General features: G+C 39.3%; 3 protein-coding genes across 4 annotated transcripts; 1 reads left to right on the forward strand and 2 right to left on the reverse strand.

The window, feature by feature from the left end:
• Positions 1-14,208: 14,208 nt before the first annotated feature.
• Positions 14,209-15,867, reverse strand: LOC121597389 (ER lumen protein-retaining receptor). Its single transcript, XM_041923122.1, has 2 exons — positions 15,633-15,867; positions 14,209-15,557 (listed from the first exon to the last, which is right to left on the reverse strand). Exon 2 carries the CDS (start codon positions 15,403-15,405, stop codon positions 14,767-14,769), a length of 639 nt encoding a protein of 212 aa, XP_041779056.1. The 5' UTR covers positions 15,406-15,557; positions 15,633-15,867; the 3' UTR covers positions 14,209-14,766.
• An 871-nt stretch (positions 15,868-16,738) lies between these two features.
• Positions 16,739-18,270, forward strand: LOC121597386. 2 transcript variants are annotated; one of them, XM_041923118.1, is made up of 2 exons: positions 16,739-17,028; positions 17,111-18,270. In XM_041923118.1, exons 1-2 carry the CDS (start codon positions 16,815-16,817, stop codon positions 18,220-18,222), a joined length of 1,326 nt encoding a protein of 441 aa, XP_041779052.1. In that variant the 5' UTR covers positions 16,739-16,814; the 3' UTR covers positions 18,223-18,270. The 2 variants fall into 2 exon arrangements, with proteins under 2 accessions (XP_041779052.1, XP_041779053.1); XM_041923119.1 differs by having other exon boundaries at positions 17,138-18,270.
• A 78-nt stretch (positions 18,271-18,348) lies between these two features.
• LOC121597384 lies at positions 18,349-20,989 on the reverse strand. The gene is made up of 4 exons (XM_041923109.1): positions 20,481-20,989; positions 20,011-20,392; positions 19,614-19,921; positions 18,349-19,549 (listed from the first exon to the last, which is right to left on the reverse strand). Exons 1-4 carry the CDS (start codon positions 20,596-20,598, stop codon positions 18,354-18,356), a joined length of 2,004 nt encoding a protein of 667 aa, XP_041779043.1. The 5' UTR covers positions 20,599-20,989; the 3' UTR covers positions 18,349-18,353.
• Between the last annotated feature and the right edge of the window lie 393 nt (positions 20,990-21,382).

The following is a 21,382-nucleotide window of genomic DNA, read 5'->3' on the forward strand; positions in this document are numbered from 1 at the left end:
AATTATTAATACCTTTTAACGCCTACTCCCCTGCAATACCACTTACTGTGTCCCCACGCCGGCCTGTTTTGTGTGCGAGAAAGCCGACAGATAGCGCTTTAATAGAGATCCGAACTACAGACGCTTTCCGTTAATATAGTTTCCATTATTCCGCTGTGTTATTCTTTTGCAGTCTACTCTTCGCAGTTCATCAATTGATTAAACATCGCTAATCGCTTTGACTGCAATCAGCTATGCATCAATTTTAAAACAATTTTACTAAATCGTGCAAAAACAAAAGCTCTCAAAGTTGATTACAATAATAGTCGTTTTAGTTAAAGGTAGTGGGATTCTTTCCTGAATTGTTATAACGAAATAGCGCCTAATGCAATGAATGAACCATGTATTAAAGTAAAATCATTGTGTAAAATATGTAATGTAAATCATGTAAATTCAACAAACAAACATTGTATTTCAATGCGAATTAGAGTTAACTGAAGCTCAACGTGGATAACACCATATTGTTTCTGTTCTGTAAAACAGTTCTTACATGAAAAATTATGTCAAAATATTATGGCAAAATATTTAAGTAACTTAAATTAAAACAAAATTAAAACAAAACTGAATTCTCCAACATTTATGTTATTATATTGGCATGTTGCTATCAAATTACCATTATTTAATATATTTATTTCATTAATCTACAAATAGCGTTGATTTATTTTCTGTCAAAAAAGACACTATGGTAAAACGTAAAATCTCAAAAAAAATAAATATTCAACAAACATTTGCTATATTTCTTACCATAAAACAAATGTTAGGTGCATTAATGCGGGTTTTAAATTCATCTCACACCTTTCAAACAGCGACAAATACTCACGCGTTGTCATACCTTAACCACCCGGCTCTATATTCTGTACGCAATCAACGATAGTAGCGTATTTATGCAGCGCATTTACAAGATCTCCATTCAAATCGATCAATCATCGGAAACTTGTGCCTGTCTTGCTATGAGCCACCCACCGAACAGCAGTCATATGATTAACGTGCTCCCATTAAACGAATCGTCTGGGATAACATTAATACAGCAAAGCTATTCGGATGTTACAGTCAGCTAAGACGACACGCACACGTGCCTAGAAGTTGTAATCTCTTGCACGTATCATTGCAAAAGTATCATTGCTCAAGTGGTATTGTTGCGGCCACTTTAAGCAAAACATTCACACTATGATGGTATTTGACGGTACGCAGTTATTGGTTCAATGAAAATATTTATGATCTTTTGTTACTAGCGTATTTAAGTAGTGTTTTATTACTAATCATGTGTACCATACACAAAAGAAACATGGTAGATAATTTACCGTTTTAAATTATGTTACTTAAAAAACTTATGTTTCAATTTAATAATCTTCTATGCTTATCCGTGGTATCTAGCCTAAACCACAGCAATACATACACGACAACACAATAGATGCTTATAAAAGAAGCTGTACAAAAATACATAAAAACAAGCTTAAACACATGAAGGAGCAGAAAAGAATGTGTTGCAATGTTGTGACAGCAGTAACAGTTCAAAACACGACCCACGTCCATAAACATAAACGTTCACATTCATTACTCACGCAGTTCAAACGATTGATGAGTTTACTGGCCAGCGATCGCTACCTTTCTCGTTTTAACGGAATTGGTATGCTACAGGCGGTAAATCTTACAGTGGTTTATCCAGATTCCTGCCACCGTACCGCCCTAAACACGCCGAGCGCAGCTCGCCGGAAATGGGCAATAAATTTATCACTAATTCGGTGCATAGTTCAGTTGCATAGCAACGATATCCAATTTCCCAATGGCCTATTCCCGTGCGACTGTGGAAAGTCAACAGGCAGCAGGCAGCAAGCGGATACCACGAATCAACCAACCATCATCCTCCGTCTATCCAATCCTAGCTTGATTCCAAACGCTGTCGGGAACATGCTGCATTGCTTGGCTTTATTTTTTTCCCTGTATTCCCCGCTCTAAACGTAGACACTCGCGCAATGTTAAGCGCACATCAGCGACAGGACAGTTTCTAGCCAAGAGCACACCATTCAGCAGTCGGGTGCTTCGTTATGTCATGGCGCTGTCACCGTCGTGCACGATGACAGATGCTGCTAGCATCTTTCTCGCGTTCAGTCGTTCGTTCGTTTACGCTTATCGTCCCGTTGTGTATTCCTAGAAAGTATAGAAAGAGAACAGAAAAACACGCACACATGTACATTTACACACATGACACATGACGGTATAATAAATCAGCAGCTCTAGCATACTCACTCGAGTGCTTCACTTTTCGCCCTCTATCTGCTATGATCGTGCATGTGTGCATTTCTCTCGCTGATCCTAAAGGGATTTGGACAGGAGTGTCTAATTTGGTGTGACTTCTTTTGAAATAGCTTTTTTGAGTAATTTTCTATCCTGATCTTTGTCATATATTTGCGCTATAAGTACGTCCCTCTCTCGTCTTCCCATATATTCATTTCCATGCTTTAACTGGCGTCTGGCAGTGCCTTTTTGGACGCCTCTCATACCCCTGAAGGGCGCCAAATACTTGACTTGTAGACATGAGGGCGGATGCATGCTTTATTTCGGACCCATTAGCGAGACACTGACAGCACGACAAATGTGCACCGTGACGCATTCTGCTGCATCCGCTAAACGAATGGCGGAATATTTCGTTAACATACAATCAACTACTTATGCCCAAATGTGTGATACTGAGCATTCGTCAGCAATTATGAAATGAGACAAATAGAGTATTCTGCTTACAAGTACGCACATACTCCCTTATATCCCTGTTGACATAACTTATAAGCTTGGGCAGCACGCTCGTTTCACAAACACTCTGACCCGTGACCTTTTTTGTTGGTTGTCCCTTAGCTACAACGTTGTCTGTCTCGCTTTACTACCAGCCTTTGGCTTACAAGCACCCTATGCTTTCAGTTTAATGGTCCATAATTCATTCTTTAAACAGTTGTTTTATCTCTCTATTTATGTTTTGTTTTTGTGAGCTTCGTCGGCAGCCAGAGCAAACCGAACGCACCAGCACCCGGTGCATTCCATAAGGGCATGCATTCGAGCAAAAGCTAGCGCCTCGTATCGCTTCACTACATTGGTTTAACTTTTTCTTTAACTTTCAGTTGCATTGCCAACTAACACGCCAGACCAGAGTGACAATTCTGGCGACTTTTAAACAAGCATATACGTGTCAAGCAATGCACACTGTCTTCAACTGACTTAAAAGATTTACATGCATCCGCTTTCCATTATTTGATACCAACGCACATTCAAACCGCTGGGGCCCGGGTCGGATGTCCGCCCTTCCCTGTGCTTCGCCCAAGACTTTCACCCCTCGGACGCCTTTCCATTATTTCGACTGCCCTCGCCGCAAACAGCAAACATTTGTTGAAATGCTACCGATGGCGCAAAGCCGGTTGAAATGACATAAAACGACAGAAATTTCTGTCCCAACGACCTCCTGTCGCTTATGTTGCCAGACGGAATGATTCGCCGGGGAGGTTTTATTTCCCGGTCGGCATACCTCACCAACCGCGGACGGCTGGCGGAACTGTGCGGCTTCGTCACACTTACTCACTCACGCAAACAATTTTCCAATGCCTACTCAACAAGGGGATTAGTAATTAGCCTGAAGTGGCGCATTCAGCTCCCTTATTTCACATTATTATTACGTCTATCTTTCGTGACATTTTCTGTCAGTTTATTGTTGTTGACACAAAGGGATCGTGTCTACCTGAATTTGTGGGTTCGTTCAGCCGTGAAATGGCGACAAAAGAGCCGTCGACGGTGACAGCTACGGAGAGCATAGCGCGATAAGAAGACGAAAATAAAAGCGGAAGAGACGGGAAAAGATCGACCCAAAACATAATACGGTCGTGAAAAGGTAAACCGGCGTGGCACGATACCCGGTGAGACTGTAGAGCACGGCTCAACAAGTAGTCAGCGGATATGTGTCGTTTTTTTAGCCTGGTGTTCATTTTAGCTTTACTGAGGGCCTCTTTTTTATGCAACTCTCCTATTACATTTATTCAAGTATTTGGCTTTCCTTCGGAAAGATTATCCAAAACTTTTGTGTTCTGTGTTCCATGCTTCCTTCTAGAACGCTCCAACTTGCCATTCTGTGGAACGCAAGGAACAAATCAAACGATTATTTCTTCTTACCAAGGCGGCACCGGAACGTGAGGATTACAATTACTATGTGAGAACATAAAAAACACACATACACATCATAGCAATGTCACCTTCTGTGCTTACAAATTGAAATGAAATGTGGCATTCTTTTCTAACCTTATTCCTGTCGTTGAATAGAAATTGGTATTTCGACATAGGCTTATCCACATTTATTGTCATTGTATTGCGTATAGATAATTTTTATGTATTTTGTAGGTACCAGCCAATATTACAATAACTTTGCATTTTGCGTCAAAGTAGAAGAGAGGATTTTATTAGTTTGTTCAAAGTTTTTTCCTTAATCACTTGAATCTACCAGAAACCTCGATGTTCGACTGCCTTTCGCATAGCAATATGCTATAACAACAGCCAAAACAATAATGAAATAAATAAAGCCCCAGACTCACTCCAACGACCACTGAACGGCTCGCTGACTGGGGGGCAATTTTATGTGCGACCTCTGGTTGCAGCGCAACCAACCAACCAACCAACCAACCAACGAACCAATCCTGCCATCTAAAGCTGCAAGCGATCATATTCCAGCATTGAAAAAAGTGCAAGGTAATAATTCATACGCGATATTGAACCATAAATCATTTAATTCTTCACGCTCAAACTCGACCGAATATAATGACGGGCGGAAAAACATGCACAAATAAATCTTGATTATTGTGAAGCCCCGCGAGAGATTGTGGCCAGACGCGGTGGTGCGCGAGAGTGCGTTGCGACGAGCGTACCGTTTTGCTTGTAAGCGTGTTGGTGCGCACTCTCCTGGGAAGTCGTAAAAGCTGTCGTAAGAGTGGCCAAACAAGCACACCAGAAATGGCAGCCGGTGCGAAGGGATAAAATGCCAGAGCATAAACGTAATCAAGTTTTTAAAATGTTCTGAATGTCGGCCCGGATGGTTAGCAATATCGCGGAATGCACATTTCGCTGCGTCTGGCAGATTTACCCTAGCGGTCCCGGGGTGAAGCGAAAAGCTCCAACGAACGGAGCGGTTGAAAATCTCGAGAGCTGGGACGATAAATCAAAGTGAAGGACAAAATTAAAACCACGGTGTCAGCTCTTGAGGCAAATTTCGCCACACAGCATCGGTTCGGGACGTGTAGTAATCGTAGGCCGCCGATGCGCCGTACCGCCGGTGCGGAGCGCACCGCGCGGATAACGATGGTAACCATAGCGATGGCTAACGAAATCGAAACGACTCGGAACAGTAAGGTAGCACGCTTGAAAGGAGAAGACAAATCGCACCGAAAGTTAATTGCTGACAACCTACACCGCGGACTGTATCTCATCATACCGCCAACGTTTGGATCGCTTGCAGCCGCTTTTCGTCACGGCACATTTTATCGCCCGCCGCTCTCCCAGCTCCCAGTCCAGGAGCTCTGCACCACACCGACCCGAAAGCCGGTTTTCGCTTGAATTCGTCTGAAAAACGATCTCATCATTTCCAACGTTGCCTGCTCCGATCACACTCTGCTCTCTCAGCGTGCTGCGTTTGGGCGCTCGCGATGCTGTTCGCCCCTACTGAGCGTGATCTCTTCAGACAGCAGCACGCGGCACGAAGAGCACCAGAGGAAACACTCCAATTGGTGTGATTAATAGGAAACGCTAGCGACAGGTGGCGACATTAAACTGACAACGAATTATATACACAACGATTCTGTGACAGGGGCAAACAAACAAATAAATCTTGATATCTTCCATTAAAATAATTCACGGGATAGCTTCATTAATAACTGCGCCGTGACCATGTCAGTGTTTTGTTAGCCCATGCACACCGGTCCTGCGCACCACGAACACCCCAGCCGTGGCGGTGTACGCACATGGAGGTCAGGCTGCTTGGTGCTTATCATCGCGAGTTATGAAGGAAATGTTAAATTTATGACCGTCGCGATAATGATTATTTTGAATTTCAACCAGTGCACCTCCGGTGGATTATGGGCGCACAGCAAAACGAATGAATGTCGAGATGGGTGTTTAGTCCACCACTCACTCACGCATCTTCGTTTTCACCCCTTAGCCGAATTTGTCCCAAACATAGCTGGAAACATAGGTCGGATACGCGTAAGATGTGAAACATTTATTGTGAATGTATGCGTGAATCGAACCGTGCCTGGACTTGTACTAGCCAGTGGCTTTATCGTTTTTACCATACACTGTTATAGTAGCAATAAGGAAACATTTGTTAACTTTATAGTTTTTTTTAGACAATAAAAATTCGCATCATACTTATTATGTGCTTCGTTACTCTAGATAAAAACAGGTGTTTAATATGCTGGATTTCCAACTACACCTATTCCCTTTGGTATCTTATTTTACGAATCACTTATCGCCGTAATAATCGTTAAGTATTTCCATCGACCTCATTGTCGCTATTAGGGCAACAGTCGTTAAAACCAGGATAGACTGGCAATCTCTACTGCCCCTTTCGTATTGCAGACACCCGTTGCACAAGTTAATAACAGGTTCCCATGCTATATACCCACACCCGTTGATCATAAATTATAAATTGTGAAACAAATCAACACCGGATCTGCACGAGCACACAACATCGCGCTATTTCCGTTAACTGGTAGCGATGGAAAGGAGGAAAAAACAGGAAACCCCCCTCTCATCGATTCAAGACAAACAACCTTCGCACTGTAATCAAGTTTAATAAATTATTTAAAGTGTATTTATATGTAAATGATGCATTAATATTGAATGATGCATGGCCCGATGCCAAACTTTATTCATGTACCAATGCCACATACCGCATACCAGATCATGAATGTTGAGCTGTTTGTAAATTAAATTCACAGTAATTAGCAAAAAGGCATGAAAATAATGATGAAATCACGGTTTTAGCATTTCAGCATTGCAGAATGATTCTTAAATTATTTCTCCGTTTTTTGCTTTATATATTTTTAATCTATTGCTATGCTATAGGTATGCTACCGCACTCTTACTGCGTTGCCACACTAAGCTGCGTTGGTAATGTCTCTAAACTGTAGCATACAGAAGACGGCACGAAACAGAAAACACAGTACATAAGCACATATCAAGACGGTACCATATATCGTACCAGTAGCAACAGCTGTTTTAAATCCAACACAGCATTCTCAGGAAGACTGAAGGAGAGTTCATCTTGAGCTGCTTTTGTGGTGTTTTACGATATATATATTTTTTCTTCTAATCTCGCTGTTGGCAATGTTTTAGAGCTGTCCTCGGTGGCTGTGGGTAAATTTACGAGTAGACACAATAATCCTCCAACACAGGAAAAAATGTGATCCGTGCATCTTTTAACTCTCAAACTTTATGACCACATTTTCACCACGCTCGTGGTTTTAAATATCCTCGCCGTCGGGTGAGTTCCTTTAGGAGATGTATAAAACGACCTACAGTTGAACGTTAACCGCCACTGATGATGGAGTTGTTAATTATGCTGTTTCAAGAATGCCTGATAGACACTGTACACATACAATTGGAATCAGTGGCGAGGTTTCTATCAAATTTTAATTTAACAACACAAAATAACAGTCAAGGAATATATTATTTATTATTCAATTTAACAAAAATGCTTCATTTAAACACAAAAACTGATGAAATACTCGTTAAAGTTATTATTACTCCCTTCTCAATTTTACAAAAGCCCATTAACTCATGACGCAACTGTACGTAATACGATTTCTTTCGGTGTATGTATTCTAAGCTAATTTCTATCAGCATCGAGCTCTGTTCTTGTTTTTGCGTGACAGAGATTGATGTTCGATTATGTTAAAGATATTTCAAAGTATCGGATTTAGAACCTTCCCAAGCCACCAAACAGCTAATACCAGGTTGAGATGCCACTGTTTCGGACGTGTTTATGAGCCTTTCCTATCCTCTTAACGCTCATTACGTGACTTCTCAATTTCTGCCCCGGCACAATCTTGCAATCGCTCGTTAATCAAGCACACGCATGCAGCACCGAGCACTGTAATGGATTAACGCTCGTTCTACGGTTTGTTTGATGAATATTTATTACTGCTATTGTGGTGCCAGTACTCGTTTCTACCGTGTCTGGTTGAATGCCACACTTCCAAAACTGTTCAGTGGTATAATTTGTAACCCCATGAGCTGAGCTGTCAAGCTACCCACAAACACTAAACGCAACGAAACTGCATCCACTGTTCATCCGCGTTGATCGCGATCACGTCGGTGCGCTCGGTATCATTAACTTTATAACTTACGTCGCCCATGTTGACCGTCATCGATCAAATAAGCATTAACAGCAGGATGCCAATGCGCCCGACCTACGCGTCGCGGCTGTCAACGAACGAGCTGAAATATAGTTATTTCAGTTAAAAATAATTATTTATGACCGCTGTGCACTCAACCATTTGTGGACAAGAAACCATCGCTACTCGCTTCATCTCTCTTCCCATGCTAGCTGAATGTGTAAGCGACGATGTAAAGGCAACACAAGATTGTGTCTCTCCATACAGGATCATTCGTCGCGTGTGGTAATGCGCCCAGCGCGATGTCTGGCCCGTTCTACCTGCTGCTTCAAGCCAACGTGACGTCAAGCTGTCAAGCTAAGTTCCTTGGGTTCAGGGTTTTCACGCCGATGCAGTTAATCTAGCACGCGTTATTTTAGCGCTTGAATGACATGTGAACGTAGCCGGGAGACATATATCTCTAAAGTGTGACATCTTAACCTCTTCAGTGGAGGACATTTGGAAATAATAATAAAAATAACAAGCTTAGAAAACCAGTAAATAACAAACATCGCAAGCAATACATACTGACAAACAGTACGCACGCAAGTTCGAAAGTATCTTGAGGAAACTAAATTGTTAAATAAATCAATATTGCTGAAAGTGTGAGGATGACCTGATGCAGGGAAAAGGCACGTATATTCGAGTCCATCCCTTATATGTGTGGACCAATTATGCAGTTCCTCACATCATAACCGCAACATGCACTGCAACTTTCTCGTTCTCCGCAGATTGAGATGGATTGGCCGTTGCAGTAACACACGCTAAGCATGATGTCGATGCGTAAAACGATACCGAAAAAAAGATATCTATCTTTGTAATGTCCTGCCCAGTGCTGAACATATTGCATAGGATACGACATGGTGCACTTTTTACCAGACATCAAGACGAGAAGGTGTAAGTGCCGATAATAATATGGAGCTGTTTGGCCAGCGTAAGCCTGCGGCAATATCAGCCTCACACACACAAAGCAAGACAAGTAAAGCGGTCAGCCATGATGGAATCCATTTATTCAGCGCGTGTGTTCGTGTTTGTTGATGAATCGTGATGAAAAGTCATAATTTATTTAACATCAATCATTCAGTCCTTATTTTATTCTCGTCGATCTTTTCTCGTCTTTTCAAACTGCTTCTTTACTCGCACAACATGGTTATGAGTTTCATGTGTTTTGTTTTGATTTTTACTGCGTAAGTTGCCAGTCGTATGCATTTATCATGTAGTATAGTCTTAATATAATATTAGGAAAACTATATACATCCAGCTATGGATTCTCGTAGTGCAAAATACTATAAAAAATATCAAAAATATTGGTAAGTATTTATACTAATACTATTAATTAAGTTAAATTATTCTATCTATTAACTCGTGAACTAACAGTTGGTCAGAGGAACACATCTTTCTGTATATATTTTTTTTCAACTGATCTTTACATAGTTATACGCATTGGAAGCGACTCAGTGTTCCATTCCATAATTTCATCGTCTGCTACAAGACCGAAAGATAACGATCGCCAAACGGGACCGTCTTCCCGTAGTAAGGACTGAATATCCAGCTGCGTGGTATAAGTGACAGAAAAATTACATTTTTTTGGGTATGAACCGGAACTAGTTTCTTTTCATAAAGAAAAGGTACGCAAATGCAATCAAACTTACGTTTTATATAAATCATTTCTTTTTAATTGTTATAAAGGTTCAGCATAACACTCGGAACAGCAGATGTATTTTGGACAAAAAAATGGCATGCGTTACATGATAAATTCGGAAAAAAAGCACAAGACATAAGAAGAACAGCTACCATCACAATCAGCCAAAGAAATACGAAGTAATTGTTAAAAAATATCAGCGTTTCAAATTGTCCTGTGTATTTTTCCACTGTTGTTTCGTTAGTTTTACATGAAAAGTGACAGTGTAAGCGTATATCGTACTATAGATTTGAGTCTATTCTTCTCGTCTTCATATCTATATTGTGGTACACCGAATTTTGTTGCCCATGAGAAGCCTAAAATACCGCGAGTATTCCTTACATTATCCAGAAAACTTTTTTACTATTTTACGTGTTACTTTCCTTCCTATGTGATGAGCCTCAAAAAAGAAAGACATTTTACCCATCTCATAAACACTGACTAACATATAGGTGCAAAAACTTAAGGTTATTGTTCGATCGTTGCATTGAATGAAACGAAACGAACCTATTAGATTCGAAACTTGCTACTAATAAATCTTGGAAGACTATATAGGTCGGTATAGCCACTGAATTCCACAAAACACCAAAACGAAGAAGATATTTCATATAACATAATACATAATTTGAGAGAACGAGAAAAAATTATTTATTTAATTAAAATCCTAGTTGTAAGGATAATCCGGAATGGACTCGTGGAGCCATCGTGAAACACTTAATCTGATTTCGGTACAAACCCGTATTTAACTCCGTAACTTCGATCGAGTCCGGACGAGTCGAACCGAATCCGTCCGAATCCGACCGAGTCCGCACGAGTCTGGTCGATTCTGTACTAGTAATATGTCTAAAAATAAGAAATTGGGTGATGCGGAGGGGGATCAAGCCCGGAGTATTCCAAAACCGGACTTGGCCGAGTCCGGCCGATTCCGGAATCGAATCCGTCTGTGACTACATGAACACAGTACATGAGAATGACTCTTAAAATAGAAGTCGATCTATTAGACCAAGGCCGCAGAGCTCGTGGAGTCGGACAAATAAGTAAGTAAATATTAGATATTTGTGTGGATAATTTCAATTAAAGGGAGCAGTTCGGTTCTTTCAAATGCATGTGAATGGTTTTCGATTTTTGCATCCTTTGTAATTTAAGTGCTCCGCGTATACGACTGTGCCAATCGCTTAATGATTGTTCCTTCTATCCCAAAAATGTGTGTGAAATATAAAAGCACGATCGGTGAATTGTTGCGTTAAATGCTGGGATATTTTGTTCTATTTTTTATGGACCACATTAATCAGTAATGAAATACAGATTTTCCCCTAGATATGCTATTACAGTGGAATGCCGTTTATCAGAGCTCATCGGGACTCGAACTCGACCGGATATGCGAATAACACGGAATGAGTCAAAGGATACATTTAAACACAAATTCTTGATTTTGTTTTATTTATCTTATAAAACATAAGATTAAAATTACCCAGTTTTTATTAACTTAAAGATTCACAAGGTGAACTGATTTTTCACCTTGTTCACCTTGTAAATCTTTAAGTTAATAAAAACTGGGTAATTTTATTATTTTTTATTATTATTTTTTAGATTTACAAATAAAGAATATTTGAGATTTGCCATTTTTAATAGTGTTGATAGTGTTGATAGTTTTTAATGACAATGTGCTCTGATAACCGTTGTTTTTTTTAAATATCCACCGCAGAACGTAATGTCACCTTTGTATTGAACTGTCATTTCTCAACAGCACGGATAAACGGACAGCCGGATAAAAGATACCCGTATAAACGTCGCTCCACTGTAGACCGCGAAGGAACCGTGTGTGTCGAATTTCCACGAAAATCGATTTTTTCTGTCATAATAAAGCTAATTTTCGTGCAATTGTGTTTGAAGTGGTAGGTATTAGCTATTAAATTGTTTATTTATTTGATTCTCACAGAAGAATAGAATTTAGTATATGAATATTAGAAATCTTTTTCTATTTGGCGTGACGTCCTGCGCGGACATGCCGCCGGCCTATACATGCTGTCGAGACTTAATTCATTACCACGCAGCAGGATAGTCAATCCTTGCTACGGGGGAACGGTCCGCTGTAGGCTTGAACCCATGACGGGCATGTTATTGAGACGTTCGAGTTAATGACTGTACCACGGGACCGCCCCTAAGAAGAATAGAAATACGTAGTGATAATAGTAAAAAAAAAATGGGAAAAAGTATAAGTTACAAAATTAGAAAAAAAAGTACACAAAATCACGAGTCTGGTTTATGTTTTCAACACATACCTTTTTGTGTCGCAACCTAATGCATTATCACTGCTTTACAGAAGTTGCTTTGTAGTTGCTTGTGGATATTAAAATAAATTATGATAAAAAAAAACTATGAACCGTTGAAAGTAAGCAAAACACATTCCAAAAAAAACGGACACACACATAGCGATGAGAAAAAAGCGGCATCTATTGAACAAACCAGTGAAGCTTTCGTAGCTTTCGAATTTTGTGTATGAATTTGTAAGTTTCCAGTCGTTTACGCGAATTTGTAAGCGCATGCGTGGCGCTAGGGATCCTAGTAGAGTTATTTGTCGGACTAGAAATAACACTGCTTTTATCCGTGTGACGAACATCGTAATGTTATTATAAAACCGTGTATCGCATTCCCAATCCTAAGGACACGGGCGGAGAACATGCCACGGTGAGACTTATTTCCTTTAAGGATTTGTTCTTGTAATAAATGAGTAACAATGAGTGTTACGATGAGCATAGCAAGGAACGAACAAGTATATCAGTACGACTTAATATTTCATATTGAACTAGCATCAAGCGCTCATTTTGAAATGCTTGCATCAATTGTGTGTTAAAGCGTCCGAAAGATAAAATAATGCGAGAGATTGAGTTTCGTGCATTGATGCCAGCTGTTTTCAGTGTTTCCAAATATCGCTCACGAGAGCTACTGTCTCGTGCAGCGTAGCTTGACTGCACGCAAAAGGTAACACAATCGAACCAACTTGCTAGCAAAATGTTTGATGGTATTTTACAGGGTTAGCAGTACCATTGATCAGTACGGGTGTGCGCCTAAAGGTATGCAATCAAGCAATACATATTTCTTGAATTAATTTAATTTCCTAATTTCCTAATTTTGAATGTTTTCATTCAGAATTTTTTACTTTCATTATTGTAAGCAATATTCAACATATTTTTTCCAAAACTAATAAAATGCAAACAAGTAACCATAATAAATACATTCAGGCGCATAGCATTCCCATTAACAAAAAATGCTACAATTTTTTAAATTATTTAAATTCATCATGTTTTAGTTATCAACATGAGACATTATCGATTTCCACTCAAAATTTAGCAACATAAATTACAATTGAAAGCATTTTTAATAATAATTGGGGACAGTTTCGATTACCTTGGATAACACTGAAGCACTTAAACAGATGGTGCCAAATAAATTTTAAATTTGTTGTATAAATAAAACAGTTGTTTCACATTCTCAACAACTACACAACTTAAATTTATGCAGTTGTATCTGTGCATACATGTGGCGATCGAGCAAAGATCAACCGCTAACTATCGCTCAGTCTTGAATAGAGGAAAAAATAATGTATTATAATGGGGCTGGGTATAGCTTTCATGACGAAAGCCAATGACTTAAACATCTGTGCAAATGCGACCACATGTGCAATGATCATTCATGCTTTCACAATGACATTGATTCTCATTAGCTCTGTTCGTTCGTTAAGACAGGGATAAAAAGCGAGTTACGAGTTATTTTACATTTATTATTAAATGATCCTGATTAGGGGGAAGAGAATAAATCAACTAAAAAATCAATCAATGAAATGCTGCAAACGGAGCTCGGAATACGCCAACGGAAAATACTTCTTGTTGCTTAATCCTTAAATAATTCCTATAGTTTGACTCTATGGTTTAAAACAACATAAAACAACAGAGGGGAAAACTAATGTTTACTGATTAATTTAACGTACAAGCCTCAACCTCACATGATGAAACACAGTCTTAACAAAGTTCAGCAAATTGGAATACAAAATGAAGGGGAAAAAAGTGTTGCTTTGAAGTCGAGTGGAACTTTCGATTGTTTTCAGCTTTCCGATATTTATTGAATGTATCTCTTGCATGCTAACTGTGCGAAATAGTATGGTAAGGGGTTTTTCTCTCTCTCCCTACGCATCATATGCAATCTGTAGCAATATTTCTTCCTCTGCGTCTTAACATTTCTTCATCTAAGCCTAGAAATACACAGTTACACAAGTAGCAGGAAGAGTGTGTAGCGCGAGAATAGCTACTTAACGAAAAACGTAAGAATGGTTAGTAGAGATGTAAAACTAAAGTTAAAGTCGCGCTGTTATTTGAACTGTCCTTAAGTGGACCGATAGTTTAGTCTGTTCATTTGTATGAAAAGTGGTGATTGTTTGATCACCACAGCTAAATTCACTGGCGCAACGGTTCCTCCTTTTCTATCTCGTTTATTCATCCTGACCGTAATGCAATGATGGCCTGGGTGCAAAGTTAAACTGTAAATGTATTGTTTCACGTCGTGGCTAATGGTACATCCGCACACAGGAATAGCTCTTGTTTATTCCTCATCCATTGCATCACTGTTGCTACCGCTGCTTAACAAATGCACTTACGCCGGCAGCTGAAGTTTCTTGCCCTTAAGAACCTTTGTAATGTAAAGATAGAAGAAATCGCAGTACAGGATCGTTTGAATAGCGCCGGCAAAGATGGCAATCAGATCGTAATGGCCCTCGGCGTAGTATCGGTAGATCCAGTTCAGCAGATATAGCGCACGGTAAGATCCCAGGGCGAACAAGTAATGGCTGGTGATGCTTTCCGCTTCGCCAGTTTTGCTGACCAGGAACAGCTGGGGCAGTATGGCAACCGCTTCCAGGTAGATGGAGAAGGTCCACAAGATTTCCAATGGGGTAAACGCGTTGTTAATCAACAGAGCCAGCAGGAAGCAGGGAACGAGCAGAAACTCGATGCGGAAAGAGTCGTGGTTGTGGTCGTACGTTGCTTTAAACTTGACATACATCAGATAAATTGTGGCCACGGAGGTACTGATGAAGACCAGCTTCATGAAGGTATTGTATACGCTGATGAACGTCGTTACCAGGTCCAAATAGCGACTAATGTAGACGATAGCGAAAAGGATCTGCGATTTGCCCGATATGCCAGCGCATGATCTCGTTTTCCATATCTTTATCAACAGCAAAATTATTGCAAGCAGATGCGACAAATCGCCGGCCAATCTGAAAATATTCATTTTTTGCAAATTACTCCACTCCCTTGCAAGGTTCTAGGTACAATCGTGGGGCAGCTTTGGTGTAATATGGGCAAGGAATGGTCTTCCTCGTCTGGTTTGCCCGATCCGCGTATCTTTCCAACAGTCCGCTGGTGGTTGGTTTGTTTTTGGCTCTATGGAAAAGAAGATTTCAGAATGGTTCAACAGTACAGATGGAGGTGGTCCGATGGAGATAGGACGACACGAACATATACACGCAGGCCAGACAAGGGGTTGCGTTCTGCACACGTAGTCGCGTTGCCGGCAGGTTTGGTAAGAGCAGCCCTCCGATGTTTCTGCTTGCAGCAAATCAGCCTGATCCGAAAGGATCGAGATGAAGGAGTCCGGAAATGGGATTTTTCACTACTTTTGGGCTTTTTTTACTGGAAATGTGTAAGCGACCGGACACCGACGACCGACTGACGTGTAAACACTTCTTCTTCTTCTTTGTGTTTTTCTTAAAATGGCGTTGACGTCAGAGTGACCAGAAATACCGATTTATCTGTATTCCTACCAATTTTTCATATGCCTACCGATTCACAGATGACCGCCCTAAACTACCGATTTTCCATTTATCCTACCGAAAATCACAGATACAGGTGTCCCCCGAGATACGACTGTATTTGGGACCGAAAAAATGTCCCAAAGCAAGGCGTAAGTCGAAAAAGACGTATGTTGAATATTTATGAATATAAAGTTTATAACCGAAGTTGAAGAGTTGGACTCTATGATATCGTGTATTTTATTCAAAATAATGTTCGATAATGTAATAATTATATTTTAGAAGCCGTACAGTATACATATATTCAAGATCGGGTAGTTGTGGAATCTTTGGAAATGTGTGTATAACGGTTATCAGCCCAGAAATTCAAAAAAAATACATCAATTTCTTGTCAATGACAACTTTTAACTGTCAAAATCAAAATCGTCGTATCTGCGAATCGTCGTAACTCGAGGGGGTCGTAACTCGGGGGACGCCTGTATTTGATTTTTCAGTCGTTTAAGCTGAATCTGTGGCGCTTAAGATGCTGTTTCAAGCATCCCCTACCCGCAAATTTCCGTTAAATGCCTTCTAATCGCCTTGTAATCGCCGGCGAATTGAAGGCGATTAGCAGTGCATTTAGCAGTAATAAAATGCCTTTGAAATACTTCCATGAAATATTTTGTTCTGAATTTTTCATGAACTGTCATGAAACATTTCATTTGAATTTCAAATACCCCGGTGCAAAAAATCAGGCAGTGTAATCTGTCATTTTCAAGGTTCGTTGAATTGTTAACGAAAGTTTGCAAAAACAAAACGAGCGAAAGAGGGGGAGATGCAGCTTTATCCATTGCTCTGTTTTTTCATTATCTCTAGCCGGGTCTTTCTTCTACCGTGAGGAATTCTCCGAATGCAACGTGTTTCGAGATGTATTGTGTGGTGTTTCGCTGTTCATTGTTCTCAGTTCTCGCCTGCGAATTTGTGTGGTCTTGACAAGTACATGCCATGGGTTAATGTGTTTAGATTGGCTCATGGGTTGGTGCTGTTCAACAGATTCCATTTTATTTCATCGGACGAACGGCGGCTAAGAGAACTGAACCTAGGACTTTTCCTGATCTATGACCGTAAGTATTACATTGCTCTATTTGTGTCTTGCGATGGTTCAACGCAAAACTCGAAACAAGTAACCTACGTTGAAGTGATTAGGTGTTTCATTTATGTGTTTATTTTTAGGTGGTGCCACAGCAATGGCGTTTTGTGTCGTTGAAACCCATGGTCCAAAAGGCCATGGAGAGTTGAGTGCAGTTCCAAGTTCGTGGGTGCAGGGAACCAGTTCAGGAAAGACGTACTTACTTTGGCCAAATCAAAACATACGCGACATTTCAACATTATTATGTGATGCTGAAAGTGTTCCTTCTAAAGGATGGTCCAGGCAGCAGTGTATTATGAAGCGAAATAACATTCAGAATTACGCTGATGCTACTAAAATAATGGCAGAAATGTCCGGAGATTCATCGAGCGATTATGAAGCGATGGCAGCCGCAAAAAAAAAAGTTCCATCTTATAAAGATATGTTTTCCCAAAAAGCATTAGAAAACATAAATCACACTATTGAAGATAGTGTGATAGAATCAAATGAATGCAAAGAATCAGAATATTTAGACATGCTTGGTGATGTTACGCATACTGAAGAGGAATGGTTAATGCACCAAGAAGGAATAGAAGGAAATTGTCAACGTTGCAAAACGTTTAGAGAAGAGGAAAAATGGGCTCTACAGCAGTTGTTGGAAGGCCAACAGAAAATGTTTAAAAGATTAGGAGTTATTGAACGCCAGCTGGATGTAATTTTGAATAGCCATAACAAGCACCAAACTACTACAGCGAACAGAGCATTCCAAACAATAAGCAATGAAGAAGACTTAGACTGCTTCAACATTAAGCTAGTTAATGAAGAATATTTTGAGGAAGTCGTAACAAATTTGATTTCATTGGTCAGTGACATCGACCCTGAAAGTAGAATGTTGAGTACACTCGACTTAATTTTTGATAAAGAATTCTTAACTACATGCAGCTGGACTGGAGTAGGCAAGAGTTGTTCCAAAATTCCAATAATAGCTTACAAAAATGTTCAAAAACTTTTTCAAAGAGTAGGAAGCACACAGAACGTAGTAGTTTCAGATGAGAGTGTGACACAGTTTTTTATGAAAAAATTGAAACATGCTAAACAAAGATTCCTTAATATTCAGGGTATAAGAAAACCAACGTCGCATAAAAAGACAAAAAAATACTTTATAGATGAAAATGATAACATTTGTTAAACACTTGATTACATTGTAGCCATCTAATTGAATTCGGAATTGATTGAAATAAAAAGTGTGTTGAATAGTAAAAAATCACATAGAATTTATTAATATCTACTAATGATATTGTAAATATGTGTAGATTAATATTATTTCTTAAGGGTATGGATTAAAGGGATGAATAAAAAAGGTTGATTAATTCCCAGTTTTATGCTTACTAATTTACATTTGATGCTATCAAGGTCAAATTTCACAGCATCAGATATTCTATCGTTCATTGAGGCTTGATAAATGTGTAGCACTCTTGATGGAAAGGGTGATTCGAAATGATCAACTTGTTTTGTAAAGTTTCTTCCAAATACATGGATACCGTGTTGATCCTGAATTGCGTTACAAAATTGAACGATGCAATTAGCTTTAGTTAAGAAAAACGAATTTACCTCATCATTCCGAAGAATAAAATTATCCATACGGAGAACCACATTTCCATTTGGTTTAACTTCTAGCATAGGTTTGCTTGCGTTACATGTTCTAGCACGAGTGTTAATGTGAAAGCTTTCCAATTCTGAGAGCCTTTTAATAACCTGTATTAGCTCATTGTTTCCTGATCTAAGCATATTTTTTATAATTTGTAGCTCGTTTTCAAATGGATAAGCCGACAAAGAGGGCAATGGTCCTAAAAAATAAACATCATCATAAACATGTTGTAAATTATGTACATTGCTTGTCATATATCTCTCTCCATACAAAGATCCAAAGTCTAAAACAAACTGATTCAGCATTTCTCCGGCAAGAGCCCAATTTGATTCAAAATATCTAGAAGAGAGCAGCATTACAGCACAAAAAAATAATTTGAAGTGTTCAAAATAAGCTTCTGGCAACCTATTGGGTAATATAGCCATACTTATATAGTGCAGAAAGTGGCTGTACTCTAATGCCTTCCAATGCTTTAAATCCTCTAAACCGCGTGTTCTTCTATTGAGCTCACAGGGAAGTTTAACATTTTTTAACAACAGGGAAATTTCTTCAATTTGTGCAGCTGACCACTTTGTTGCATAGCCTAAAGTTCCGTCCCTCCAGCCTAAAAGTAATCTACGAGTAATTCCAAAATCTATCAAATGGAGAGACTCTGCTATTATGATGTTTTTTATGATATCAAAGTTATTTAAATCAAGTAAAGGTGTTCTTTGCTTGATATGGCCCGCGTACACGCTACCGCGAAAGTGCTTATCAGTTCTTTTTGGAGCGTTAATGCCTTTGAATATTGTTGTTTTTCCCTCTTCGTTAAACTCTCCTTCACATGTGCATTTCAAGCATGCAAATTTTGAATTGAAATATGCTACACCTAAAATATAGAGCATTATTAGTCTAAAATAATTATGTAAAAAACATGCATATAAAACACTCACCTTTGATGAATGACCTTGCTGGCGAATCGGCTATAATAGCTCTCACTATTATGTCATACTTTTTGTTGTTTAATATAATGCCTCGATTCATTAAATCATTTAGTTCTTCAACTAACTGCGTTAGATAGTCATTTAAACTGTCTGGCTTCGACGTTCCATGGAATATTCCGACAATAAAAGGGAAAATGTGGGGCATTTCATGAATATTCGCCAGAATGGGCCAAAACTGCGAACTACTGCTTTTGTGTAATGGCAGCCCATCTACAAAAATGTTCAATGACATTTCGGAACCATGAACTTTCGTAAAGCTAAAATTAAACATTAATAATACAAATTAACAAAAAACATTTAGGTTTGCTAGAGCTTCAATAGGCGTAAACAAAATTAAAATTCTTACCGTAGGTGAGTGGTCATGCTTTCTTCAACTCCTCTGTACCAAAACTTTCCATCCTTCACGTTAGTTATTTCTGGGCGATATTTGCAGGTGTTTAGGAAAGTTCTCGCATCTTTTGGTAAGCCGTATGCTGTCTTCAGATTAAAAATCTTTAACAGCATGTTAATTGACGCATGTGGAGCGTTTGTTGACAAGGCCCAAAATTTAAGGCAATCACTCATGCTCATATTTTCAAAGTCGGGTTCTTCGCCCGTTTCATCCTCTGATTCTCCCTCGATTGCATCCTCCTCATACACATTTACTTCCTCATTTACCATGTTTATGGCTGGGTTGTCCATTCTATCTTGATTATCATTATTCGGAGTAACATGTAGGATGTCTTCGGCTATTACGAATAAAATATTAATTGTTGTTGGTTAAAGTTATTTTAAAGATTATGATATAAAAGAACACTCTAATGGTTACCCACTTACATGTTTTGCTTGCAACTGGAGCAGAATTCTTGGATTCCTCTAATTTTCTCTTCTTTGCTGCAGTAGCCTGTGCTCTATAAAGCATTCCAGTTTTTCTTATTCGTTTCGAGTATTCCATTTTTGGACTCAAGTTAATCCACACAGTAAAAAACGTTTAGAAAACAAATGTAATGCTTAGTTTTGTTTGGCTCCGAAAATGTAAACAAAATCATGTGGGATGATTCTGATTGAAACCATTTCATGACAGGAAGAGCTACAGAACGTTAACCTTAAATTTTCTTGAAATTTTCAAGCAAATCAAGTAAATTTTCGATGCGGTGAAAAAATTCGGAATGTTCATGCTAATCGCCTTGTAAGGCATTTAAAGCATTAAATGCCTTCTAAATGACTTTGAAGTCATTCAATGCTAGCAGGGTCGCTATCCTCATTTGTTACTTATCGCGCTAATGCACGTCCGTTTGTCTGGCACTTTTTATTTTTATCCGTTAAAATGTAATGTTCATAATAAGTAGAAAATGTCAGTTGCGTGTATTCCGAGAATTGCTCGTCAAAGAAAATCATTAAAATTTGAATTTGAATCTCGCTGTCGGCGGTTCAAGCTTACCCGACAGACAAAGAGAATGAAATTTTCAGGCGAGGGGTAAGTAGAAACACACGGTGGGGATCCGGCCCAAGATCGGATCCGAAGTCCGTTGTTTTGGGCTAATAATGAAAAATGGCGGATGGAGCGCTACCACGGAAAGAACTCAAATAGCCAGAATTGCTTAAGCAGCTCATTTTGGCACGCTAAAGATCGCTAAAGGCACGCTCTAATTCGCCTTTTGCAGTAGATAAACAGCATCAAAGTTCTATGTGGGTCTTTCAAACAGCGCCTAAGCAGCTTCCTTATGCCACGGTGCCAG

Source organism: Anopheles merus, chromosome 3R (assembly GCF_017562075.2).
Source record: "Anopheles merus strain MAF chromosome 3R, AmerM5.1, whole genome shotgun sequence".
NCBI classification, from domain to species: domain Eukaryota; kingdom Metazoa; phylum Arthropoda; class Insecta; order Diptera; family Culicidae; genus Anopheles; species Anopheles merus.